We start from the raw sequence: 27,360 nt of genomic DNA, 5'->3' as shown, positions 1-27,360 counted from the left end.
GATTGGTTTTTTTAAATAAACATTTAAAAGCCAGTCAAGTTATTGTCATATCTATAGTGCTTTTCACCATTTCAAAGCCATCGCAATAACAAACACTCACCCCCTGGGGAATCTATTTCATGGGCGGACTCATTTGATTATGACACCGGTACGGTGTCCTGCTCTCGTGTAACGCTCAGGGTCAGACGACAAAATGGTCAGGGGATGCTTCCCTCTCCATTTGCTCTAATATAATGGTCTATGAGGGGGCGTGGCTAATTCGACAGCTGCGAAAGTTCCAGAATAGCTAAAATCGCTTACAGCACCTTTAACCTCAAAGATGGTTGGTTTGGTTCATGGCTTAAAACTCTTTTATGAAATTTTTTATAAAATGCCTATGGAAGAAATAAACAGGAAAACAACTTCTGGAACCCAAAAGGCTAAAAATTTGGCAGGCACTGTTGCAATCTATTCACACTATTTCATTTGACTTCTAGCATTATAAAACTGTACATTTTGGAAACTGAGGTTTAAGTAGAGGGTTTAAACATGAGGTTAGAGTATTATTTCTTGAAGCATGTGATCACAGTGAAAAATGAGCCCTTTTAAGGCATTGTACAATTTTTTAATCTGCTGGCACAGCAGTTACCTCTCTGTGGTTCAGGAGCCTCTCCAGATCCGCAGCCATGTTGTTTTTCACCTGCAGTATAGCAATCTTCTCTTTCCGTAGTGAGCTGTGAAAATTGATACAAATAATCTCTAAGAGGGGTTATTCTGGGCATTTACAAGCTTGTCTAAATCAATCAAATAGTTCATTTTATTTTCATGACTTAAAAGTAAATACAGCAAATTGGGGTGAATCTGGTGGCGGCATTAAAAGTATGTCAGTTAGATGAAAATAACAGCAAAATCGCAATGAATTCCTCTTTTTTAATTTGTAACTAATATTTAATATACACTATATTGCCAAAAATATTCGCTCATCTGCCTTTAGACGCATATGAACTTAAGTGACATCCCATTCTTAATCCATAGGGTTTAATATGACGTCAGCCCACCCTTTGCAGCTATAACAGCTTCAACTCTTCAGGGAAGGCTTTCCACAAGGTTTAAGAGTGTGTTAATGGGAATTTTTGACCATTCTTCCAGAAGCGCATTTGTGAGGTCAGACACTGATGTTGGACGAGAAGGCCTGGCTCGCAGTCTTCGCTCTAATTCATCCCAAAGGTGCTCTATCGGGTTGAGGTCAGGACTCTGTGGAGGCCAGTCAAGTTCTTCCACACCAAACTCACTCATCCATGTCTTTATGGACCTTGCTTTGTGCACTGGTGCACAGTCATGTTGGAACAGGAAGGGGCCATCCCCAAACTGTTCCCACAAAGTTGGGAGCATGGAATTGTCCAAAATCTCTTGGTATGCTGAAGCATTCAGAGTTCCTTTCACTGGAACTAAGGGGCCAAGCCCAGCTCCTGAAAAACAACCCCACACCATAATCCCCCCTCCACCAAACTTCACAGTTGGCACAATGCAGTCATACAAGTACCGCTCTCCTGGCAACTGCCAAACCCAGACTCATCCATCAGATTGCCAGATGGAGAAGCGTGATTCGTCACTCCAGAGAACGCGTCTCCACTGCTTTAGAGTCCAGTGGCGGCGTGCTTTACACCACTGCATCCAATGCTTTGCATTGCACTTGGTGATGTATGGCTTGGATGCAGCTGCTCTGCCATGGAAACCCATTCCATGAAGCTCTCTACGCACTGTTCTTGAGCTAATCTGAAGGCCACATGAACTTTGGAGGTCTGTAGCAATTGACTCTGCAGAAAGTTGGCGACCTCTGCGCACTATGCGCCTCAGCATCCGCTGACCCCGCTCTGTCATTTTACATGGACTACCACTTCGTGGCTGAGTTGCTGTCATTCCCAATCGCTTCCACTTTGTTATAATACCACTGACAGTTGACTGTGGAATATTTAGTAGCGAGGAAATTTCACGACTGGACTTGTTGCACAGGTGGCATCCTATCACAATACCACGCTGGAATTCACTGAGCTCCTGAGAGCGGCCCATTCTTTCACAAATGTTTGTAGAAGCAGTCTGCATGCCTAGGTGCTTCATTTTATACACCTGTGGCCATGGAAGTGATTGGAACACCTGAATTCAATTATTTGGATGGGTGAGCGAATACTTTTGGCAATATAGTGTATCTTATATATTTCCTTGTTGATCCCTAGTTGATGCTGATTTAATTACATATATAGCAGCCTAATTATTAAGATTGGGAATTTTTCATTAATTGATCAAATTCAAGTATTTTCCATAAAACGATGAGCGTGCGTTTTTATAAGGTTAGAAAAAAATGTGCCCCTATTAAGGTGAAGAATTCCCCTGAAAATCCAGGAGGCAAATACTGAGTATATATAGTAGAAAGGCAGGTTTAAGATACTGTTAATTAATTAATTTTTGAAAAAAAAAAAAAGGAAAAAAAGTCTCTCTCTCTCTCTATATATACAGGTGCATCTCAATAAATTAGAATGTCGTGGAAAAGTTCATTTATTTCAGTAATTCAACTCAAATTGTGAAACTCGTGTATTAAATAAATTCAATGCACACAGACTGAAGTAGTTTAAGTCTTTGGTTCTTTTAATTGTGATGATTTTGGCTCACATTTAACAAAAACCCACCAATTCACTATCTCAACAAATTAGAATACATCATAAGACCAATAAAAAAAACATTTTTAGTGAATTGTTGGCCTTCTGGAAAGTATGTTCATTTACTGTATATGTACTCAATACTTGGTAGGGGCTCCTTTTGCTTTAATTACTGCCTCAATTTGGCGTGGCATGGAGGTGATCAGTTTGTGGCACTGCTGAGGTGGTATGGAAGCCCACGTTTCTTTGACAGTGGCCTTCAGCTCATCTGCATTTTTTGGTCTCTTGTTTCTCATTTTCCTCTTGACAATACCCCACAGATTCTCTATGGGGTTCAGGTCTGGTGAGTTTGCTGGCCAGTCAAGCACACCAACACCATGGTTATTTAACCAACTTTTGGTGCTTTTGGCAGTGTGGGCAGGTGCCAAATCCTGCTGGAAAATGAAATCAGCATCTTTAAAAAGCTGGTCAGCAGAAGGAAGCATGAAGTGCTCCAAAATTTTTTGGTAAACGGGTGCAGTGACTTTGGTTTTCAAAAAACACAATGGACCAACACCAGCAGATGACATTGCACCCCAAATCATCACAGACTGTGGAAACTTAACACTGGACTTCAAGTAACTTGGGCTATGAGCTTCTTCACCCTTTCTCCAGACTCTAGGACCTTGGTTTCCAAATGAAATACAAAACTTGCTCTCATCTGAAAAGAGGACTTTGGACCACTGGGCAACAGTCCAGTTCTTCTTCTCCTTAGCCCAGGTAAGACGCCTCTGACGTTGTCTGTGGTTCAGGAGTGGCTTAACAAGAGGAATACGACAACTGTAGCCAAATTCCTTGACACGTCTGTGTGTGGTGGCTCTTGATGCCTTGACCCCAGCCTCAGTCCATTCCTTGTGAAGTTCACCCAAATTCTTGAATCGATTTTGCTTGTCAATCCTCATAAGGCTGCGGTTCTCTCGGTTGGTTGTGCATCTTTTTCTTCCACACTTTTTCCTTCCACTCAACTTTCTGTTAACATGCTTGGATACAGCACTCTGTGAACAGCCAGCTTCTTTGGCAATGAATGTTTGTGGCTTACCCTCCTTGTGAAGGGTGTCAATGATTGTCTTCTGGACAACTGTCAGATCAGCAGTCTTCCCCATGATTGTGTAGCCTAGTGAACCAAACTGAGAGACCATTTTGAAGGCTCAGGAAACCTTTGCAGGTGTTTTGAGTTGATTAGCTGATTGGCATGTCACCATATTCTAATTTTTTGAGATAGTGAATTGGTGGGTTTTTGTTAAATGTGAGCCAAAATCATCACAATTAAAAGAACCAAAGACTTAAACTGCTTCAGTCTGTGTGCATTGAATTTATTTAATACACGAGTTTCACAATTTGAGTTGAATTACTGAAATAAATGAACTTTTCCACAACATTCTAATTTATTGAGATGCACCTGTATATATAATGACATAACTTTTTTATTTTTGCAGGTCATTGTGGGATGAAGACATGAGTACATGCTGATCTAGCCAAACAATACACAACACTCCCATACCAAATTTATTTTTTATTATTTCAACTTCATATTTTATAAATCGTGTTTAATAGCAGAATTCCAAGTGAAGAACCACCTGTGACCCTGAAAAGAGGTGTGCTACCAATCAAAGAATAGTGGCCAACAAAGTACACCACACAAGCGACCGGCTGCTCGCTAAATTATATGTTTTTATACTTATAATAAAACAGTTCAACCATCATCATCATCATCATCAACTACAGTTTTTAATTTGATTACATAATTCGCAATGCTTCATGGAATTGTAGTTCATGCCCTCAGGAAAGTCTTTTTGTCAGATTTTCAAATAAGTTTTTGCTTCAAATCAAAGTTTTTAATGGCGTGTTTAAAAGGTGCTGTAAGTGATTTTTGTTTTATTTTTTTATGAAATTGCATGCAGAAAATGACATTATTACCAGATATCACTGAAACAGGTGCCATGAAATATCACAACTGTCTCTGGAACAGTCCTAGGCTCGATAAACAGCGGAGAAAAAGATGTCCGCGGGACATGGTCAGATCGTTTGTTTCTGTCAATTGTCAATCATTGTGCGCATTCACAGAGCTGCCCAAATAGGCTCATATAAGTGCCGGTGCCGTAATCAAATGAGTCCGCCCATGAGAATGGGTCCACATCGGACGTCATAGCGATTCTTAGCGATTCCATTGGCTCATAGAACTTTGAATGAGTACTATATTTACTGCCCCTTTATAAAACAGCTGATTTCTGACACTGCCTGGAAGTCACCTGCTCCTCAAAGAAATGCTTTACAAAGCAAAACTGCATTTCAACACAGCAAATCTTCTTTATGGCAAACAAACCGAAAGAGTAAAGAGTGGTGACAAACAGTGTGAGAAGGCTTCTCCGTCTTTTAGTAGGTATTTAGCCCAAAGTATACAACCTGATAGTCCATTTTTAGAGAATTAACCACTGAGCTGTGAACAAACTCACAACCTGGAGGGCTTGACAGAAGCAGTTAAGCTTGGCACTGAACTCTCATGCTTATCCAGATTTTTCAGGTTGACTTATCTTTAGCTAAAATCAGTCTATGCTTACTAATATCTAACCACTGCCCCCAGTGGCCAAAGTGGAAAGAGTTGTTGAGCATAAGGTCAGGTGTGAGCTCCATTTTCCGGTTTTAAATGTCCACGGAGAGGCGGCAAAACGAGTTGTAATGCGAGTTGTTTTCAGTTGTGCAGGATGTAATATAATTAAGAGAAATGCATATTTTATAAACTGAACCCCTCAACACAAACATCAAATATCAGTGGAGTAAAAAGATAATGTTAGAGGAAAAAAAGCAACCTTCGAATTCACACTGATCATGTGAACGTGATTACTTTGATTTCAACACGGGATCCAAACCTGGGTCTCCTGTGCTTTTGGTCATACCACAAGGCAAGGTAAACACTCTTGAGCTGATGCAAATATGTCTGATGGGAAATGGCACTTGTCAGTGAGTAGTCATAATGTGTAAAGTCCTAGGGTACTGGAACTCTTGGAAACAACATGCTAACTTCGCGGCTGATGGCCAATGTATTTTTATGCCAAACAAGACAAAGTCCTGAGATTATCCTTATTCAAGAATAGTCCCCCTGGCCACAAGTAGCATTAAAAGAAAAGCTGAAAGACACTGACATTAAGGGGAATCATTTGCGTATAATTCACATTAGCCCCAGGAGGACCTATAAAGAGGCTTATACAGAATAAAACTTGCTTGTATATTTTGCATATACAGAGGTGAGTGGTGCTGTGGGATAAAGATAACAGGTTACACCTGTCATTGACATGTGACTCGGCCAACAAAAGCTGGAAAAAAAGAAAAGAATCCAGTCACCCATTCATGCACGCACATACACAGACACATACACTTGAAGAAGCATTCGCGTGGGCATGGCTTCTGACTTTTATTTGCAAGTGAATTTACCCTTGCTGGTGGATTACCCAATGACATGGAATGTATTTAAGATATTTCAGATATTGGCTTCCTGGCGTAGACACCTGGGATGCTTTTTAAACAGTACTGAAGGAGTTGTTGGATGCTTTTTCTTTACAATCCAGTCCAACAAATCCATAAAAATAAAAATAAAAAATACTTTTGTAAATAAATGTATACGTAGGCATATTCATAATTCATATTTGTCTACAAAACTAATTTCAAGCATTTAAGCAAAAGTGCGCTTAGTGTAAATATGATATACACTCACCGACCACTTTATTAGGTACACCTGTACACCTGCTTATTCATACGATTATCTAACCAGCCAATCGTGTGGCAGCAGTGAAATGCATAAAATCATGCAGATATGGGTCAGGAGCTTCAGTTAATGTTCACATCAACCATCAGAATGGGGAAAATTTTAACTCAAAATGGTGCCAAAAACAAAAAAACATCCAGTGAGTGGCAGTTCTGTGAACAGAAATGCCTTGATGAGGAGAGAGCTGACAGAAAGGCTATGGTAACTCAGACAACCACTCTGTACAATTGTAGTGAGGAGAATAGCATCTCAGAATGCACAACACATCGAACCTTGAGCCGTATGGGCTACAACAGCAGAAGACCACTTCGGGTTCCACTTCTGTCAGCCAAGAACAGAAAGCTGAGGCTGCAAACTCTAGAGACTGTTGTGCATGAAAATCCCAGGAGATCAGCAGTTAAAGAAATACTCAGACCAGCCTGTCTGGTACCAACAATCATGCCATGGTCACAATCACTGAGATCACATTTCCCCATTCTGATGGTTGATGTGAACATTAACTGAAGTTCCTGACCCGTATTTGCATTATTTTATGCACTGCACTGCTGCCACACGATTGGCTGATTAGATAATCGCATGAATAAGTAGGTTTACAGGTGTTCCTAATAAAGTGCTCAGTGTGTGTTTATACAGTGTATACAGTTGTGCTCAAAAGTTTGCATACCCTTGGAGAATGGGTAATATATGTACCATTTTTAAAGAAAACATGAGTGAGCAGGCAAAACACATTTATTTTATTTTTTATGGGATTCATATTCAACTGTAGGTTATAAAAGAATGGCACAATCATAAAACTAAACATGGCAACAAAGAAAAAAATGAAATGACCCCTGTTCAAACGTCTGCATACCCTTAGTTCTTAATACTGTGTATTGCCCCCTTTAGCATCAATGACAGCATGCAGTCTTTTGTAATGGTTGCCTATGAGGCCCCAAATTCTTGCAGGTGGTATAGATGCCCATTCGTTTTGGCAAAATGCCTCAAGGTCATGCAAAGTATTTGGTCATCTTGCATGAACCGCACGTTTGAGATCTCCCCAGAGTGGCTCGATGATATTAAGGTCAGGAGGCGGTGATGGCCACTCCAGAACCTTTACCTTTTTCTGCTGTAACCACTGGAGGGTCAACTTGGCCTTGTGCTTAGGGTCATTGTCATGCTGGAAAGTCCAAGAGTGTCCCATGTGCAGTTTTCGTGCAGAAGAATGCAAATGGTCTGCCAGTATTTTCTGATAACATGCTGCATTCATCTTGCTATCAATTTTCACAAGATTCCCTGTTCCTTTAGAGCTCACACACCCCCAAAACATCAGTGAGCCACCACCATGCTTCACAGTGGAGATGGTATTCTTTTCACTACAGGCCTTGCTGACCCCTCTCCAAACAAAATGGGCAGCAACATCTCCTCATACTGACCCTCAACACTGGAGCCCCGCAGGGCTGTGTTCTCAGCCCACTCCTGTATTCTCTGTATACACATGAGTGTGTGGCAACACACAGCTCCAATGCCATCATTAAGTTTGCTGATGATACGACAGTGGTAGGTCTGATCACTGACAATGATGAAACAGAGAGGAGGTGCACACTCTGACACACTGGTGTCAGGAGCACAACCTCTCCCTCAACGTCAGTAAGACAAAGGAGCTTGTAGTGGACTTCAGGAGAAGAGAAAGAGAACACAGACCCATCACCATCAATAGAGCACCAGTGGAGAGAGTCAGCAGCTTCAAGTTCCTGGGTGTCCACATCACTGAGGAACTCACATGGTCCATCCACACTGAGGCCGTTGTGAAGGCGGCTCATCAGTGCCTCTTCTTCCTGAGACGGCTGAGGAAGTTTGGAATGAACCGCCACATCCTCACACGGTTCTACACCAGCACTGTAAAGAGCATCCTGACTGGTTGCATCTCCGCCTGGTACGGCAATAGCACCGCCCACAACCGCAAAGCCCTGCAAAGGGTGGTGCAAACTGCCAGACACATCATTGGAGGTGAGCTTCCCTCCCTCCAGGACATATATACCAGGCGGTGTGTGAAAAAAGCTCGGAGGATCATCAGAGACTCCAGCCACCCGGGTCATGGGCTATTCTCACTGCTACCATCAGGCAGGCGGTATCGCAGCATCAGGACCCGCACCAGCTGACTACAAGACAGCTTCTTCCCCCAAGCAATCAGACTTTTGAACTCTTGATCTCCCATGATCAAAATACATCAGCACTGCACTTTATTACTCTAACTCTTATATCTCACACCGGACTGTCATAAATTATATTCTCTTTTAACAACACACTGGCAACTTACTATCAACCGACAGCCTGAATGGCAATACAGTACAATACAACCTACTGTACATTTTATATAAACTATTTTTATTGTATAATGTGTATTCTATATTGTGTGTATTGTATACTGTACATTGTATGTTATTATTTGTATATTGTGTTATGTGTAATTATGTGTATATTAGATTTTAAATTGTGTGGTGTAAATCTGATGTTTATTGTAAATTGGTATATGTCTCATCACTGTCACGACTACTATGTTGCTCGGAACCGCACCCAAGAATTTCACACACTATTGCACTTGTGTATATGGTTGTGTGACAATAAAAGTGATTTGATTTGATTTGATTTTGATTTGAAACATAGCGGTTATGGTTGTGACCATAAAGCTCTATTTTGGTCTTGTCACTCCAAATTACAGTGTGCAAGAAGCTGTGAGGCGTCAAGGTGTTGTCGGGCATATTGTAACCAGGCTTTTTTGTGGCATTGGCGCAGTAAAGGCTTCTTTCTGGCAACTCGACCATGCAGCTCATTTTTGTTCAAGTAACGACGTATTATGCTCCTTGAAACAACCACACCATCTTTTTCCAGAGCAGCCTGTATTTCTCCTGAGGTTACCTGTGGGTTTTTCTTTGTATCCCGAACAATTCTTCTGGCAGTTGTGGCTGAAATCTTTCTTGGTCTACCTGACCTTGGCTTGGTATCAAGAGATCCCTGAATTTTCCACTTCTTAATAAGTGACTGAACAGTACTGACTGGCATTTTCAAGGCTTTGGATATCTTTTTATATCCTTTTCCATCTTTATAAAGCTCCATTACCTTGTTACGCAGGTCTTTTGACAGTTCTTTTCTGCTCTCCATGGCTCAGTATCTAGCCTGCTCAGTGCATCCACGTGAGAGCTAACAAACTCATTGACTATTTATACACAGGCACTAATTGCAATTTAGAAAGGCACAGGTGTGGGAAATTAACCTTTAATTGCCATTTAAACCTGTGTGTGTCACCTTGTGTCTGTAACAAGGCCAAACATTCAAGGGTATCTAAACTTTTGATCAGGGCCATTTGGGTGATTTCTGTTATCATTATGATTTAAAAAGGAGCCAAACAACTATGTGATGATAAATGGCTTCATATGATCACTATCCTTAAATAAAAGACATGATCAGTCATATTTTCAAAATAATGCCAAAATTTCACAATTTCTGCCAGGGTAAGCAAACTTTTGAACACAACTGTATGCTGTAAATCAGCATGATTTATAACTGTCAGCACTACAATGTATTTTGCAACTATCACATGAGCTACTATGCATACACTTCCTTGTTACTTTGGAAAGTATCTGCCAGGGACATTCATATAAATGTAGACTGGAACCGATGATGCCATTGTTAAAAAACAATGGAATTGCTTTTATAGAGACTCCACCTTTTCTTTTCAAAATAAAAGCTTTGTAACTGTCTAAAGAAGAGTTGTTTTATCAATGATAGGACGAATCCCTAAATCCATGATCTGAGTCCCTTTTTATAAAACATAACCATACTAAATTACTTTGCCGTGACAATAAATGCGATGAGGATTTGTTTTCACCCTTACCTCACTTCCTCTTCTAACCGTGAGACACACTCTTTCATTGTGTGGATCTGAGTGTCTCTTTTCCGCACAGTCTCAATCAGGTAGCTGTGTGGCTGCTGGGCTTGCTGAAGAAGCTGGTTTGCTGCCTCCAACTGTAAGACATAAAATAATCAACACAGACAGATCATATCTTGCATTCTATCTGCTTATGGAAAAAACTGTTTACTCAAAAATGCGGAACACAAAAGGAGATGTTTTAATGAATAATGTGGTTCAATGGTAGTTCTTTTGGTTAGAAACAACCCAAATTTACACATTAAAATCTTGAAAAATGTTCATGATTGCTATGAGAGAAGCTCGTTCACAGAGGCTGCATGTTCATGTGAGAACTTACTTTGTTTAGCTCTAAAAACAACTTGTGTGTTCTCATGTGAACGCATGTCACTGTGAACCATGATTTTTTTTTTTCATCTTTTCAAGATTTTAACTGAAAAATGACTTAATTTCAGGTTGTTTCTCACCTTAATCTATCTTATGCCTACAGAATACTTTTATGATACCTTTAGGTCAGTTTTTAAGCTTTAAAGAGAGGGATTACCCTCTGCAATTGTATTGAAAAAGCAATTTATTTTAAACGCCTCTTTTTGTGCTTTGCATAAGAAAAAAGTCATATATGTTTTGACTGACATGAGGGTGAGTAAATTATGACAGAACTTCCACGTTTAGGTTACTATTACTTTAAGCAGTTAAAATAATTAACAATAGGATTGTAAAAAGCAAAATGTTATTTAATTTTCAAATACATTCACTGGTTATGCTCAGTGAATGGATTACTATACAGAACAGTCTTCATCATAATCTTATCTTCCATTCACCAAAATATACAATACATTCTCCTTATTATGTCAAGCTATTTGTCAGTGACTGTCAAAGGAGATAAGATAGTGTGCATGAAACAGAATATGACATCTAGATCCATTCACAGGTAGGATCTTGCTATCTTTGGAAGCAAAATGGTTGCAGGGTGGGGCTCTTATAGTCTGGATGTGGGTGGCTAAGTGAGCAATCTACAGGAATTCTTGTAAAGAAAACTTGGTTTTCTTGCTCAGTGGATTACAAAGAAATTCAAAATGCCAATCAGTCATGTTCGACATAGCAAAGGTTTGCTTGCTAACAGTGGAGGCCACCTTCACGGTAAACTCATTAAAATTGCTCAACAGTTTCTCCAATTGGCTGAGGCTAAGCCAGAGTGTGCATCCGATAGGGCGAAAGAAAAGGGCGATCGCTTCAGTCCTGCTTTTTTTTCATGCTACAAGAACGTGAAAGAGATGAAACATGCGTCCGGGGAACGTGATGTGTGTAAACTCGGTACAAGAGCCAAATACAATACATCAACACATAGATGTTCCAGGGCCATTGTGAGAACACCACGCATGGCAGTTACGGAGTGTTTTAAACACCAATGAAAGGAAACCCTCAAAGCTAAGATGTTATGTCTGTAGAGAAGAGAGTACATATAGACCAGGCAAGTTATTTTTTTCTTGGGTAGTTTTAAAAGATGCAATTAAGCTTTCCTCCTTCTGGCAATTCACTATTAGTCTGGTGTGCCAGACCAACAGATCATGCAATAAAACCGTTCTGTACTTTATATTATCTGCACCCTCCTAATAAGAAAATGATAATTACCTAAGTGACAATGTATGATTATCACCTTTTAAAGAGTCAATCTTCTGTATATTTATTCAGAGAACAGCATGTACCAGGGTTAAAATGTGGTGAAGGACAGAAAGGAACAAGCACAGACTTGTGATGCCTCTGTAGTAAAAGTTGATCCTAACTAATGCTGAGTCTCTCCCTGTCTCTCAAAAACAATATTTTACCTAAATATAATTTCAGTCTCTTTTCAATGGACTGATGAGGCGTTGTATATGGTGTTCTAAGGCCAATCAACACAGGCAGAAAAAAATAAAAAAAAAAGATTTTTTTGGCCTATCTGACTCAAATCCGTTTAGGTTTTTGAAGTCTAAACAGGACAAAAACACACAAAAAAATCTGATTATTTACAAGCCTGATCCAAACCAAAATTGTAGGTGGTTTTGAATCCGATTAAAATCAGATTTTTGTTAATGCGTCTTGGGGGGCGTCTCAATCAGCTCCCTATGTCGTGAATCAGTGTATCTTGAACACGAATTCGGGCACTGGCAAGGGTGTTCATCCACTGAACATTGGGACACTTAAGTCTCAATCACCGGCGACATGATAAAGAGCTCACGCATTCAAGCAAAGCTGTTATCAATCAGCACCATAGCTGTATAAATGACACTATCGTTCATTTTCGTTGAAGATATTATGAAAGATAAATTACATTATAAAAAGAAATAAAATATAAAGGAGTGTATTTTAAACCTACTTTTAACAACTCTAATATTTAAAAGAATGTTTCCCTTTCATTGTAATTATGGATTAAAGACATTACAAACATCTCTTTTAAAGAGAAAATAAGACATCATATATTTACACTTGTGCTCATCTTCTAACGACTTGAGAGACTTCAGAAGATGTTTCCGGTAAGGGAACATTGGCCGAGTCTGGAATTGCATACTACCATACTACTCCTACTATTTCTGCCATAGACATATATGGCAGAATTAGTAAGAGTAGTATGCAATTCCAAATTCAGTCATAGTGAGCAATAATGCTTCCTGGTTTTCAGGGTGAATTGTGGGATTTTTTTGCGATTGAGACAGCTGTTAAAATGGCCGACACTCTGATCAGTGCTCTGACTACTGAACGAGGGAGCTAATTGAGACGCACCCTTAGTCTGAACGTTCAGATCGGATTTTTTTTTTTTTTTTTTTTTTGTCACATACTGCATTCCAACCGGCATAATTGATGCCTATACAGGGCATTTCAAAGGAAAACAATAATGATGAGAGAAACAGGGAATAGGGATGATCACTTCTCAATGGAACACACCCATATGTCTTATGTCACAGGACAGCCAAAGCAGTGCAAACCTCTTTTAAAATATTACAGACATTGGCCTTTACCCACTCAAAGAGATACACTAAGGTGCGGTAACACACCGGCTGCAAGCCACCACAAAGTGATAAGGTATTAAATGTCTCACGTGAATACGAGACGCTCAAGCATTTTAGCATTTCAATACAGGATGGGGGTCCTCTTCAAAAGTCTCAATGTCTGACCCTTTTAGGCTTCAATATGGGACAGAAAGCCTATAATATGGGGCGTTTCACTGCCCGCTAACATTCACGATAATAGGCATCCCGTATGGGATAAAATACGGGACGTCTGGCAGAAATGGGGCAGTTGTACATCCTAGCAGCAATAAACATTGCATAAGCCACCTCTCCCGTTTTTTAAGCCGTTTCCTGTGAAAAATTTGTTCATATTTGGATACTGCCCTCATGAAAAACATCCCTTGCTAAACACTCACACATGTTGAGTTTGCATCGTTATTATGACTAATGTGGATGTGCAAGCAAAAGCGACATACAAGCACATATATCACCTGCAGTTATACAATCAGTCTAAAAAATTGGATGAGAAAAAATTCGATTTTTCCTGCAGTGCGAATAAAACTTAAAAGCCCTAGGATAAGTCTTGACAAATCAGCTTTTCACTATAAGATCAAGGAGGACTTGCCCATTTTAAGATGTATTATTGGGCAGCGAATCTAGATATTTAATAGTGGCCCTTCACCTAATTGGATAATTAATCAAAATAGCAATGAGGAGGAATGCATATTTTTTTAAACAGATGAGGAGCAGACTGCAGTCAGTTATTGGGCAGGAGTTTCTTTCCCTAGAACATCATTATGGGAAAACAAGTAGCTCCCAATGCTTTTTAAGAATAGGAATTTTAAAATATTAGGCATAAGTTGTTTGGAACATTGTTGTTATTTAAGCAGCTTAAACAGAAAAAAAAATGTGTGTAATAATAAATTTTTTGGCTACAGTACTTGAAACTACAAGACTTTCTCAGGACCAAAGCCAAAACCCAGTTGCACTGTATGACTTGAATGACATGAAGCACATATTTTTCTTATTGGCCACTCAAAACCATCTCTAGAATGTAGCTCTCAAGACAAATCAGTCTGTATCTGAGCCAGACAAATCCAAAACTAGATGAGAGCAGGATTTGGGTAGAAGCATTAATGAGAGCTCTATGAATGGAGTGTCACTTTAAATTTCAAGTACAGATTAATTGAATGTTAACTTCTGGCATCGCTTTATATCACACTATGTGGATTTCACAAATGCAACAACAGAAATTCACCCCTCTGCTGTTGATGTGGCATCGCTGAAGGAACTTATTTGACAATTTACTTGATCCTGGACTCCTGTCCTTACGAATATAGATTTTGCAAGAGGTATGCAATATTGTTTCTGAGATTCATGGAACTGCCTTTTCAGTAGGCCAAACGCAACTCCAAACTCCAACCGCAGGCATATCTACAATGTTCAACTTACAGAAATTTTATTACTGACTGCCAAAAAAATTATTTTGTTAGAATGGAAAAAGACACTTCCACACCAATTGGAATGTAGATCTAGATATCAGAAATGAACATCTGTACACCATTATTGGGCAGCACAATCTAGATAATTAACCCAGAAATTTGATAGTGGCCCTCCCCCCTCATTGGTTAATTAATCAGAATGACAACTAATAAACCTTTGGTTATTCACTTCAGACAAGGAGCAGACTGGAGTCAGTGTTTCTTTCACCTAAAACACCACTGAGGGAAAACAGATTGCTCTCAATGGTTTTTCAGAAAAGGAATTTTAAAATATGGGCAGATAAAGGATTTTTTTGTTTGTTTGTTTTTGTTTTTTTTGTAACAGAATAAGGATGGTATTTTTATGCTATTTGATCAGCTTAAACAGAAATAACATTTCTGTAATAAGGCATTGTTGGCTACTTGCAACTATGAACACTTTCTGTGGGACAAACCAAAAATTCAGTGGAAGTTACCCAGTATGATTTACATGAAGAAGTTCTATTCGCATTGACCACTTTGTAAAACCATCTCTAGAAAGTATGAAGCTCTTAAGTCATTTTTACATTCTACTTTGTCCTGCCATAATTTTTTGCAAGAGGTATGAAACATCATATCCGAGATTCATGGAACTGCCTTTTCAGAAGACCCAGAGATCTATGTTGGGTAACTTCACAAACTACAACAGCACTTACAGAAATTTTATTACTGACTGCCAAAAAATTATCCTGTAAAAAATGGAAATCAGACATATCACCTGGAACCTGGAAACTAAAACAATACACTCTCAAAAATATGCCACTAGACCAGATCACTACCCCTGATAAATAGATATCTGATTTGTTTTGTGATATGTCTGCATAGCCATACGGTATATGAATTGACTCTCAATTCTTTTTTTCTACATTTTGTATATTTAATTATCAGTTGGTATTTGATTTATTTCTGTGTAATGTGTAGTGTAAAAGGAATAGTGCAATGTGTTCAGTTCAAAGACAAAAACAAAATTAAAAAAAAGTTCCTATTATGGATTCCTGCATCAAATAACTCACAATCAGTGAGGATGATGGATTGATTTAATAAGGTCTACTGAGTCAGTATGGTTTATTGTTTTCTTTTATGAACAGTGCAAATCTAAGTGCATAGGTGCCTCTTGATTGAACTTTTTTTTTAAATCTGCTGCTATGCTTTGTTTATAGCCCTGGACTAAACAGCAATTAGAAAAGAGAATATGTGTTGGCAATGCAATCCTTTGGAATGGGTTAGTCTGAAACAAAACAAATGACTTTGATATCACAGTGAGTCTGTGATTAACTTATGTTCCAGTGCAAATCATAGTAAATAGTATGCATGTTATCACAAGTAATATACAATTTGATGAGTGTTCACCAAACACTCAGTGTATGTCTTTATCATAGGCAATATATCATATCTATGTAGTAAGCAGCTGTTGTGCTTTTAATCACCCACTGAAACCAATATGTGTTCTAACTGATGACTAACAGCTCAAAAGTACAAGGGATGGACCGTTTAAGTAGATTTTGTACATTTTAAAGAGTCATTCTTAAACTGGTATTTAATTTAGATGTGTTTAGCCGCAAAAGTGAAAACATTATTATTTTTTAATTATTATTTTAACACTCAAACAGGCTGGGGCACACATTTGACAAGGCCTTAAAACTTATAACACTAGTAAACTACAAAGTTATTCATTCCGTTAATCATCCCAAAGTTGCAATCACAACTACAGCTTAGTGTTCATTTTAAATGTCACACATCTCTGTTTCATGTAACAATAAAGTAACGTTAGCATATGAAGCACTCAACAATAATTGCTCTACAGTATTATATTCAATATTCCATATTAACCTTAAAGGGAAAGAGCACCCAAAAATGTTAATTCTGTCAAGGTTTACACACCCTCATGCTGTTCCAAACCATATTATTTTATGTCTTCCATAGAAAACAAAAGCCGATGTTAGGCAGAATGTAAGGGACTGATAGCCTCAGTTGTTTCATTGTATAAAAAAAAAGATGCAGTGAAAGTCAGCGGTGCCTAACATTCTGACTAATGTCTCCTTTTTTGCCCCATTGAAGAAAGTCATATGGAACATCAAATATGTGAGTAAACGATGACAGAATTTTCATATTTGGGTGAACCTTTTAACAAGAAGTCCAGCTTTTAGCTTACAGTACCTTTAACACTAGAACTTAACTATTACTTTATTAAGGAGTTACAGTTTCATGTAGGGTAGTCACACAATTCCTTCATTGTTAAGTTTACACAAAACCACATATTTGGACAAATTTGGTTTCACTCCATTTATTAAAAGACAGCTAGACAACGAAAATCCCTTTAACATTCTTTTTGTCGACCATATAAACAAGACAACCAAAAGCAAACAAATAAGTCCCGTACGATGTCCTGCTCACGCGAAACACGCAGGGTTGGACTCAGGGTGGACCCTTCCCATCCAGTATGTTTGTGTACGTGTCTTTGGAGTGAGAAGTTTCGGAAAGAGGGGGCGTGGCTGATTCAACAGCTTGTCTGGTGGAAGTTCCAGAAAGGCTGAAATGGCTTACAGCTCCTTTAACGCATATTGACATGTAGCCTAACTATCTATGATTTTGCAATTAGACTTAATGGGATCATGACATACTCTTTATATATATATATATATATATATTTTTTTTATTTTTTTTTACAAAAAATTTTATAATTTAGTCATATATAATAATTTTCCACCCTGTCTCTGCCCCTCTGTCTGAAACACTCGGTTTTAAGTTGTCTGGCCCTTTAAGACTTCAATGTAAACGCCCACTGATGTGATTGGCTAATATCATGCAGCCCTTCTAATAGAGCCATTTGAAACGCAGTCTGAAGAAAATTAACAAATTCCACAAGACCACAACATTTATAAAACTAAATTTCAAGATGACCATATAACTCACATCCAGCACATTTCATCTGAATATATTAGACTGTTCACTCAAGCAGCAACATAAACTATCAAACAGTCATGGCATATTAAATATTCATGAATTAAATTGTTTACTTACAGATTTGCAGTCCAACATTGTTTTAACTGCCCCATCCTTCAATAAAAGTTCCTGTGACTGGTTCACAAGCATACAATACAATCCACCCTGAAATGTTCTAAATACAAAAACGTAATACAGTCCATGGTGACGTTGGGGTGCTTCAACCGGTTTCAACAGGCCAAAGCAGAGACGCTGGTCTTCAAATCTCACATCTTCGGTGTTTGTTTACACACAGGACTGCGTGTTTCTCCCAGTCAGTGGCAGCAGCAGAATGAGACACGTTTTTACAAGCACAACATTTACCGCTCTTAAAACGCGGCGCACATTGCTGGTATTGTGCGGAAACGAATAAATACGATCAAAGATTTCCATGTTTACAAAAGACCAACAATTAAAAATAGCACAGTTGGGTGCAAAAATGGTCCAGGACGCATTCAAAACAGCACAACATCATGACAGCGCAGCTGAATGAAACACAATGGTGGTCTCCATTTTAGAGTTATAACTTGACATCGCATCTTTTAAAAGCGGCACGAGATGTATGATAAAGGTCAAAACCATGCACGTTTATGTAGAAAAACTTTTAAATCCAGAAAGGCACATGAAGGTGTCCTGTGTAAGTCCACTTTGCATGAATTTTCCATTACAGGCACATCCCTCTTCACCTGTGTGACTGACTGAGCACCAGTGGGCGGGGTCAAGGGTGCAATGATGAAAAATAGGTGTGGATTTCTTGCTGAAGAGGCAGTCATATGCAGATGTATTTGGTCCTTGTGACCTCACAAGTTCCACAAATTCCAAACGAACCATTTTTGCAACTTTTCAGTTATGAAACTTACAGTATGTTTTTGTTGTACAATTACCTCTTATACGTCAAAAGATCAAGTAAAATTTTATTGAACCCTTTAAATCATCATCTCAAAATGTAATGCATTTAAGACAATTTATAGCCTTAAGTTTTGAAGACTATAAGTATAAAGATCTGACAGAACCCTGCAAAATGAGACTAACAAAGAGGCGTTTATTAATGTTGGAACCTCTTTAACTTTATTTAACAAGAATCTGTTGTGCTTTACGATTGCTGTTTGCAGTGACGTACATTATGTGATCATCTTAAATGTTACTGTTAACATGAAAAACCTTCTGCTATTTTAAGTTAAAATAGGCTACAAATGTCCCTAGTCTTTACCACAGTTGAGCAGAGATATAACTGTATGGATCAATCCATGTAAAGCATTAAGCTGGAGTTTGTGAAGCACTATTTTAGATGCAAGCTGATCCTTAAAACCTTCTGGTATAGCTGGCAGAAATTTCTGCTGTTTTTAAAACCACACAATTGTACAAAATAACAAAAACATTGGAAAGTCCAAAAAGTGAATAGGGTTTCTAAATCCAAATATAATACAAAAATAATTTAAATAAAGAGAACTCAGAACGGACAAAGAACAGACAAAAACAAAGAACGGACACTGTGCCAAGTTAAATGTAAACCCTGCTTTCCATATTATTTCTAAAAGGTTCTAAAGTTTCAACATGTTCCTCAAACTCTAGGGAGATTTTTTTCTTTACCATTTTAAGCAAAGACGGTTGATTTTGATTTTGTGCGAGCTTTGTCCAGAGCTTACAAGACATATGCAAACAGAACAGATCTTAAGTGAAACTGAAACCTGAAAGGCAATTAGGCACTAGAACAGACAGTGTGTTCCAAGGTCTACAAGGCTATAGGCAATTTAAAAACCTTACCTTTTTAGTGAGAATTATAGCTTCAGAATTTGCTTTAATTTGTGCCATTTGTAGAGAAAGCATGGTAGATGTATGCATATGGATGAATAGTGTTTACCTTGAAATCCAAAGTCATGTTTTAATTGCTTTCGATGGATGGATGGATGGATGGATGGATTGGATGGGATTGAATGGATGGGATTGGACAGAGATTCCCACAACAAGCAACTGAATGCGAAAATTGCTGCATTAAGCAACACAGTCACAGCCAATAAGAACACATTTGATGTTTAAGATACATAGATGCATGCAGCAGGATTTCAGACCAATGAAATTTCACTGTGGTGCTGACTAGATAGCACAACACCGCAGAAATAGAATCCAAGAGACCAAAAAATGCTGTGTTGCTTGCCTTGGTCACGGCTAGCTAGTGTAAAACTTGGATTAACAAATTTTATTGCATGTTGCTTTATCACATCACGTGTGTTTAGGATACAGTGTAACACAGAGCAAGGACCAGAGGAAACATAGTTCTTACTCAATGGCGAGACATTATTAAAACCCTTATTTTTTTTTTACCTTGCCCTTAAAAAGAAAATTAACAAATAGTCTGTCTGTCAATTCCTATAAAAGACATACAACATCTATTGTTTGCACCGACTTTTGTTTGTATTGTCTGCTCTCTTTAATACAGAAAATCATGTGCTCTCAGCATGTTCCAAAGCCTTTCTCAGAGCAGGTTTAAGAGCATTCAAAATCACCTTTCATACACAGAGATCAGTATCATTTCAAGAGCAAGGCAACAGGTACACAAAAATGTATGTCCAGAGGCAATTATACTACGTGTATATACAGTACTGTGCAAAAGTTTTAAGCAGTTGTGAAATATATCATAAATAATTTTTATTAACAATTAACTTCATAGAAAGTGCAGTAAACATAAAATAATAATAATATTTGGTGTGACCACCCTATGCCTTGAAAACTGCACCAATTCTCCTTGGTACACTTGCACACAGTTTTACAAGGTGGTTGGCAGAAAGGTTGTTCCAAGCATCTTGGAGAACTTGCCACAGTTCTATGTATTTAGGCTTTTTTCCACTATCGGGCCAGTGTGAGCAAGGGCTATCAACTGGCCAACCGGGGCCAATAGCCCCGGACCTTGAGCTGTGAAACCAAAATCGATCTGCATTCCAACCATCGGGCCAATAGCCCTGCAGTGTTGTCCTTAAACCCACCCTTCACACGCCGCCCTGGTGCCAACGTCACACACCCTGCCCATTCACAAGCAAGATGGAAACTCAAGCTGAGGTATCATGTTATCTAGTTATCTAAAATATCGAGTTTATATTGTTTGTAAACATTAGCTACCTAGCAAGATAAGTTAGCACTGACAACTCACTGACTCTAACTTCCATGGTGTCCTGAGTGGTCTCTCCACTAACAGCAGGACAATGTCCCAGCACACATTCCATGATCTCGAACCATTATCTTTGGGCACAGCTTGGTCACTGTATGTTGTGCATTTTAACAGATTTGTACTGTACCTGCAATGTTTTTTTTTTTTTTTTTTTCAAAACCTGTACCGTTGTGGCTGGATACACAACCTGGCAAGTTCTGCAAAACTCCACCTTTGACACTGACCCCACCTCAATCCCCAGTTGGCCTTGTTTGGCCCAAGAGGTATCGGCAGGCCAAAGGCCATTGGGCCCGAGAAAGCCCCAAGGCGGCTCTTTGGGGTCCATACCATCTGTTGCAGGACTACTTGTTCTACTTCTGTTTTATTCTATTTGCAAAAGGAATGTTTGGAAATTTGAAATTTGATATTTCCTACTGACACACTAAAGCAAAAGATAAATAACCATCTTAATACAAATGTTTATGTGAAACTAAACTTAGGCATGTGCCTAACACTTCTGCACAGTACTGTACAGTATATACATATGTATATATAAGGAAGTCCCTGTACATGCTATTCACTGCCAGTATGTGGGTGTATGTGTGTGTGTGTGTGCGCGTGTGTCTATGCATTCTTGTGTAAATAGTGAAATTTAGCACCTGTTCGGAGATTTGACTGCTGTGCACTTTCTGTCTTTCCAGGTCTCTCCTAAGCAGTGTGTTCTGTTTCTCAAGCTGCAGAACCCTACGTGCCAAGTGTACACTACACACACACACACACATTCAGAAATCTATGATTAGAGTCACACAGACATACAAACATAATGGATAAACACAAAGATGAGCTTCTGGTTTTAAAGAGGAGTGACCTCCTAAGACTTCACCTTTGCTTAAGTCTTCTCTTGGCAGTTGTTGGAATGTTTGCACCATAACCATATGAAAACAGCACCCTCTCTGCTTCATCTTCATTTTCCACTAAAAAAAAAAAAAAAAAAAAAAGAGACATAGTAAAAAAATACAAAAATAAATAAATGTGTGTTTAAGAGCAAGCATGTATTTTAGACCACCCACCTTGCAACATGTCCAGAAGGGAGAGCACTACAAGGACTCAAAACAATTGACTGTATTCTTACAAATCATCGGAAGGTTTTTTTTGTATAAATAATGTGGTATTTAAAAAGATATAGGTGAGAATAAGGAATGGGACTAAGGAGCAAGTTATTACAACCAACTAAACAATGAAGAGTGTAAACCAAAATTACAGAGGGGTTTGACTTGAGAAGCACAATACTGTGATAAAGGCCTGCATACAGTACCAACCTGCATTCCTTTCAATTGGCATTCTATTCAATTTAGATCTATATGGAATTAAATGTGGATTTGAGCATTTTCATTTAATCAATACTTAAGCTGATGGTTTAAAAGCCTGTTGTTAACTTGATGGGGATAAAAACCTGTTTATAACCAGATTTAAAACCTGGCTTGGTTGGTTTTTCACATCACCTCATCTCAGTGTCAGCATATTCAATGATGTTTAAACAGAGTTGTTTAAGGACAGGGCCCTAAAGGTATTTTGTAAGCATCTTCAGGTCTGATTATGTATGGCATTTTGATCATGCAAAACCTTTTAGCTATGAAAAAAAAAAAAAAAATCATAAAAAAAGGTATGCAACGTATTTAACATGCTTTGAAATTTGACCTGATAATGGCTCTGATTATAGTAGTAAAAAAGAAGTACATTGCATTCATGTGGTTTTAGCAGCAAAACAGTTTTACTAGTTATAAAACAAAATCTTCATTTGACCTGCCTTATTTCTGGAGGCTTTTCGACATTTTATCTAAAGACAAAGTAGAGAGATGACAATAAATATTATAGAGTAGATAGGGAAATTAGATCAGAAAATAAAACAAACTCTAACCCACATCTTTTACATGAGCACCATGATTCAATGTTTTCAGTTGAATATGTGATTCAGTGGCATATGTGCTAACTGCTATATCTATCAGTGGCTATCACAGCTTTGATTTCTTAATTTTACAAATAATCATGTATGCAGGAAAAAAGACCCTAATGACACATAATTTAAGGAAGACCCCCTCCCCCAACAATGTGCTGTTTTATCTCATCCTTGGCCTTCAGTTATATTGACTCATAATCACTGCAGGAGGATCTGACTCTGGATGTGTCTCTTGTCTTACTTTCTGCAGCCTGCATGGTGACATCATCTAGCTCCTTTTCCAATCGCTCGTAAGTCTCCAGTCGTGCTTGCTGCTCAGAAGTCTGGGCCTGCAGTTCAGTTATGCGCTTCTCTGATGATGTCTGTAGCCCGTAAAACTCTTTTGTTAGAACCTGTCCAAGAAAATCAAGAAAAGCACAAAGACAGATAAACTGACAATCAAGGGTGGTGTCATAACATCCTGTTCACAAAGGTTTTATGATGCTGACAAATATGTATATCATTTTAAGAGGTCTGAATTGCATTATACTCTTGCCTTGGGTTTAGTCGTTTGTGGTTTGAATGGCAGCTAGGTTAAGATTCAGAGTTGTGCTTTAACAAGACTCACATATTCAAATTTAACCATTTCATGAGTAGGGTCTAAATTCCCCTGCAGTGCTCCCTGGAATGAGTTATTTTTACACGTGACACTGCATAGTCGGCAGAGTGAAGACAAGTATTTTTTTTTTTTTTTATTGTCATAAAAATAAAAAATAAAAACTGTATATAGTATAGTAAACATGAACAAATGGGTTATGTATGCTGTACTGTATTTGTTTTATTTTGTTTTTATAGCTGTAAAAAACAAATGAACAAATAATATCAGCAGTCCGGTTTTCCTATATGCACCGTTTGACTTCACAGACATTGTGTGTTAATGTGTGTTTGTGTGTGAGACAAGCACTTATGTAAACAGGCTTGGCTGCGTGCATCGGATAATCACACTCAATAAGCATGTTTTCACTGTGAGTGTACAAGTTTTAAACTGTTGTCGTGGTGCTTTTGTAATAGTTTGGCTGTCTGTTTCAGAAAACAAATGTATTATATGCCTGAAAAGACTGTTTGAGTTGCTGTTTGTGTGAATGAAAACTGCATCTGCACCTAATAAGTAGACGCGGCTGTGTGCATGGGAAGATCGCATTTAGATGATAGCTGTGCATATACAAGCTGTGTAACTGTTATTGTGGTGATAAATAGGCTGGTTGTTACATAAAATAAATATATTATGTGCTTGAAAAGACTCAAGTAGCAGTTTTTTTGACAAATGTCAACAGCAACTAATGTAAACAAATGGCAGCACTTATTGGAGCAAGATCGCGTTTGATGTATTGATTGGGCGTATACGAGCTGTAAACTTTTTATTGTGTTACTTTGGTGACGAGTTGGATGTATGTATATAAAATAAATGTATTCTATGGTTTAAAAGACTGTATGAGTAACTATTTGTGCGATTTACAGACTCTTGACCAGCGCAGCCTGTGTCGGCACGAAGGCCAATTTGAATCTGGCAGCTTGTAACGCAACTGGCTGTTGCAGAAACACATATGTGTGATGGTACGTATGAAAGGGTTAAAGTTGAAGGTGAAATTTTTGGATTTTTAAATATTATAAGTAAAAAAAAATTAAGTTGATTTCCCAGAAAAGTATAAACATTGTTGCACTGACTAAGTTTACATGGACACCAGAAAGGGGCTTATTGCGAGAAAGCATTTTTTGTGAGAAAGCAGTGTTCTGGTTTACATGAACTGTATAAGTGGCTTTCTCTTTACTCCCATATACTTGCAGATCAGTCAGCAAGCAGCTTTTTCCACAGCAAAGTAACTGCCCTGCAAAGTGAGGGACAGTCGATATTTTACATTGGTGCATATAAATGGGTATAGTCTATAGTGTCAGCTTTTCCCACTATACTCCCAGAAATGTTGAATTCTTTCCTCTGTACTGACTTGTTGATGTTCTCCATCCTATGACGTTTGTTATCCGGTCTGTTCATGCACATGCAAACTCTTCAAACACCCATCAGAGTGCTACTTATGAGTTTACATGGCCACATTAAGTCACGTTCTCCGGGAAAATCCTAGGTGTGTTAAACTGCTTTCTCTTAATCCCTTAAGCGGAGTAAGAAAAACGGCATTCTCGTTTACATGACATTTCAGAACGCCACTTTCTGCAAAAACCCTGGAATAAACCATTCCCTTAAGTGCACGTAAATGTGGTCACTGTGTTGCTTTCAAAATATTGCTCTGTTCATTTGAGGATCTCAACCAGTCTGACACAGCAACATAGCCGCAACAAATTATGTCTTTCTGTTCTGACCAATAGCAGACAGGGGAGTGTTTGAACCTGTTTTGTTAAATCCGTTTGGTGGCGCAGAAATTACACAATTCACCCTTTAAAACTAACATTTGCGGAATCTAATCGTAAGATAATAATTATTAGAGACTCTGCAGTCGGCTTGAGTCTTTGACATTTTAAGCAATTAACAGCCTGAACTTTTAAGCAATTAACAGTTTTTAACATATGAGGCTAAATTAAATCACACTGTTTGGTTTCATGTGCATGACATCTTGATGGACTTTCCCACATGGATTCAGTCAATATGAGTCATTTATTTTGTAGTGCCTTGCCTCCAGTTTTTTCTGGTGTTTTTCACACTCAATTTGACAGAGGCTGAGGTTCCTGGCCGTCTCATCCTGGACCATCTGGGCACGCTCCGACTCAAACATTTTCAGCTTCACCTGGTTAAGCAGTTCTGCCACCCTGCTGTCTGAACCCAGCTGCAACTGCCTGAACCTGGACACAGGTACCAACAGAGGAATGTAAGAGCATCCATTTTCACTAATTCTACAAACATTTGATAATCCATCCATACATCCCAGCAAAAATAGTGAAGATTCTGCAAAAATTTGCTTACGCAAACTTCATCTAAAATTAGAACAAAACTATTTATCCAAAAATAGACATTTGTTTTTTGTAAAAAAAAAAAGTATATTTATTTCATAATAAATAAAGTTTTAGATATGCCAAACTGTGAAATTAAAAACTTGTATGAACTTTATTGTATAATTTATCTGCTGTGGCTCTCCTTAGGCTAAACTAAGCTATTACTGAATCATTTTGATGCAAAACTTGGATGTGGCTGCCTCTGACATACAAAGTATATTTCCTAGGGTACAAAGTCACTGTTTTAACTTGAAACCTTAAATCTCAACATGCCCCAACAGATTGAGTATCGTTTGCATCTTCCTACATTTACAGCCCAGATGACAGAAGATTAAAAAATTTTTCTGAAAGTGGGATAGCTCCAGGGGTTTTGGTTGAAACCGTCACCACACCTATGGAGGGGCAAAACTGGCAGACCAAGGTTTTCTTTTGTTTGTGCTGTCACAAACATGCAGCCCAATGCAAGCAATTTTCTAAAGATTTAAAAGAAAATATCATCATCATAGTGACCAACACCTATAGAAATATACATGACAAATTGTTGTGAAATCTGACAACTCCCAATCTTTTATTATGCGATAAGATTGGATATTGTTTAGATATGTATCGGTGTAAAGTTAATTAGGGTTGGTTGTTTGTATAAATTCAGAAAAAAAGGAAGGGTGAGGATGCAGACCATTGGTTTACAACAGTGTATTGTAAGAAATGGTTGTCTGAAACGGAGCACTTGTAAATATTTTTGATTGCTTTATTTACTTTACAATACAAGCATGCCATCTTGGAATCACACAATTTTTTCCAGGATCCCTGAAAATACATTTGATACAACTGAAAAACTTTTATCATGCTCAATTCTAATTGTTGTGATGATGCAATGCAATGCAACACTTATTTATATTCTCCCTTCCCCCACTTAAATTTGCGAGCCCAAAATAGAGGCGGTGGACAATATGTTCACAGTCCGTAGGCTCAACCTCTCAAGAGCGAGGGGTAAAGGAGCATCTGTCATTTTTGCCCTCAATCCAGCTTCTCTATGAATGCGAGTAATTTGTTTCCCGGGGATGAAAAACGCAGGGTATGCCCAACAACTGTGCACAGAGTATCTGCTGGTATGCAAGGCATGTGTGCCTGGAGCTCAGTGACACAGTGAGCCTCTGACATAGGCAAATAAGGGCTGACCACTCAGGAGGAAGGGCAGGGGCAACAATCTGCACGTCTAGACACCCATTTTAGTCAACTTGTTTTCTTTTTTTTTTTTAAATGAGTGCACCTAAAAAGGTAGAGATAAGAAAATGGAAAATAGAGATAACATTGAGAAAAAGAAAATGATGACAGACAAAGGGATAAAGCAGAGAAAGTGAAAATGAAGACAGACAAAGAAAAAGAGAAGGAAAGCAAAGAAAGGTAAGGAAAGATCAAAAATAAAAATAAAGAAAACAATCATTTTCACATTATAA

At 38.4% G+C, this 27,360-nt stretch overlaps 1 protein-coding gene across 1 annotated transcript in view; it reads right to left on the bottom strand.

The window, feature by feature from the left end:
- The window catches only part of LOC127443890 (progesterone-induced-blocking factor 1-like), a 52,746-nt gene that overhangs the window by 11,223 nt on the left and 14,163 nt on the right, over positions 1-27,360 (bottom strand). Inside the window, exons 11-16 of the mRNA XM_051702922.1 lie at positions 25,588-25,753; positions 23,166-23,316; positions 21,851-21,941; positions 21,627-21,729; positions 10,304-10,434; positions 629-713 (exon numbers count right to left, since the gene is read on the bottom strand). Coding sequence (XP_051558882.1) covers positions 629-713; positions 10,304-10,434; positions 21,627-21,729; positions 21,851-21,941; positions 23,166-23,316; positions 25,588-25,753 — 727 coding nt within the window. The remainder of the gene's footprint in view (positions 1-628; positions 714-10,303; positions 10,435-21,626; positions 21,730-21,850; positions 21,942-23,165; positions 23,317-25,587; positions 25,754-27,360) is intronic.

This window comes from Myxocyprinus asiaticus, chromosome 7 (genome assembly GCF_019703515.2).
Source record: "Myxocyprinus asiaticus isolate MX2 ecotype Aquarium Trade chromosome 7, UBuf_Myxa_2, whole genome shotgun sequence".
Taxonomy (NCBI): domain Eukaryota; kingdom Metazoa; phylum Chordata; class Actinopteri; order Cypriniformes; family Catostomidae; genus Myxocyprinus; species Myxocyprinus asiaticus.
The sequence above is the reverse complement of the archived record's forward strand: the minus strand, read 5'-3'. Positions and strand labels throughout refer to the sequence as shown.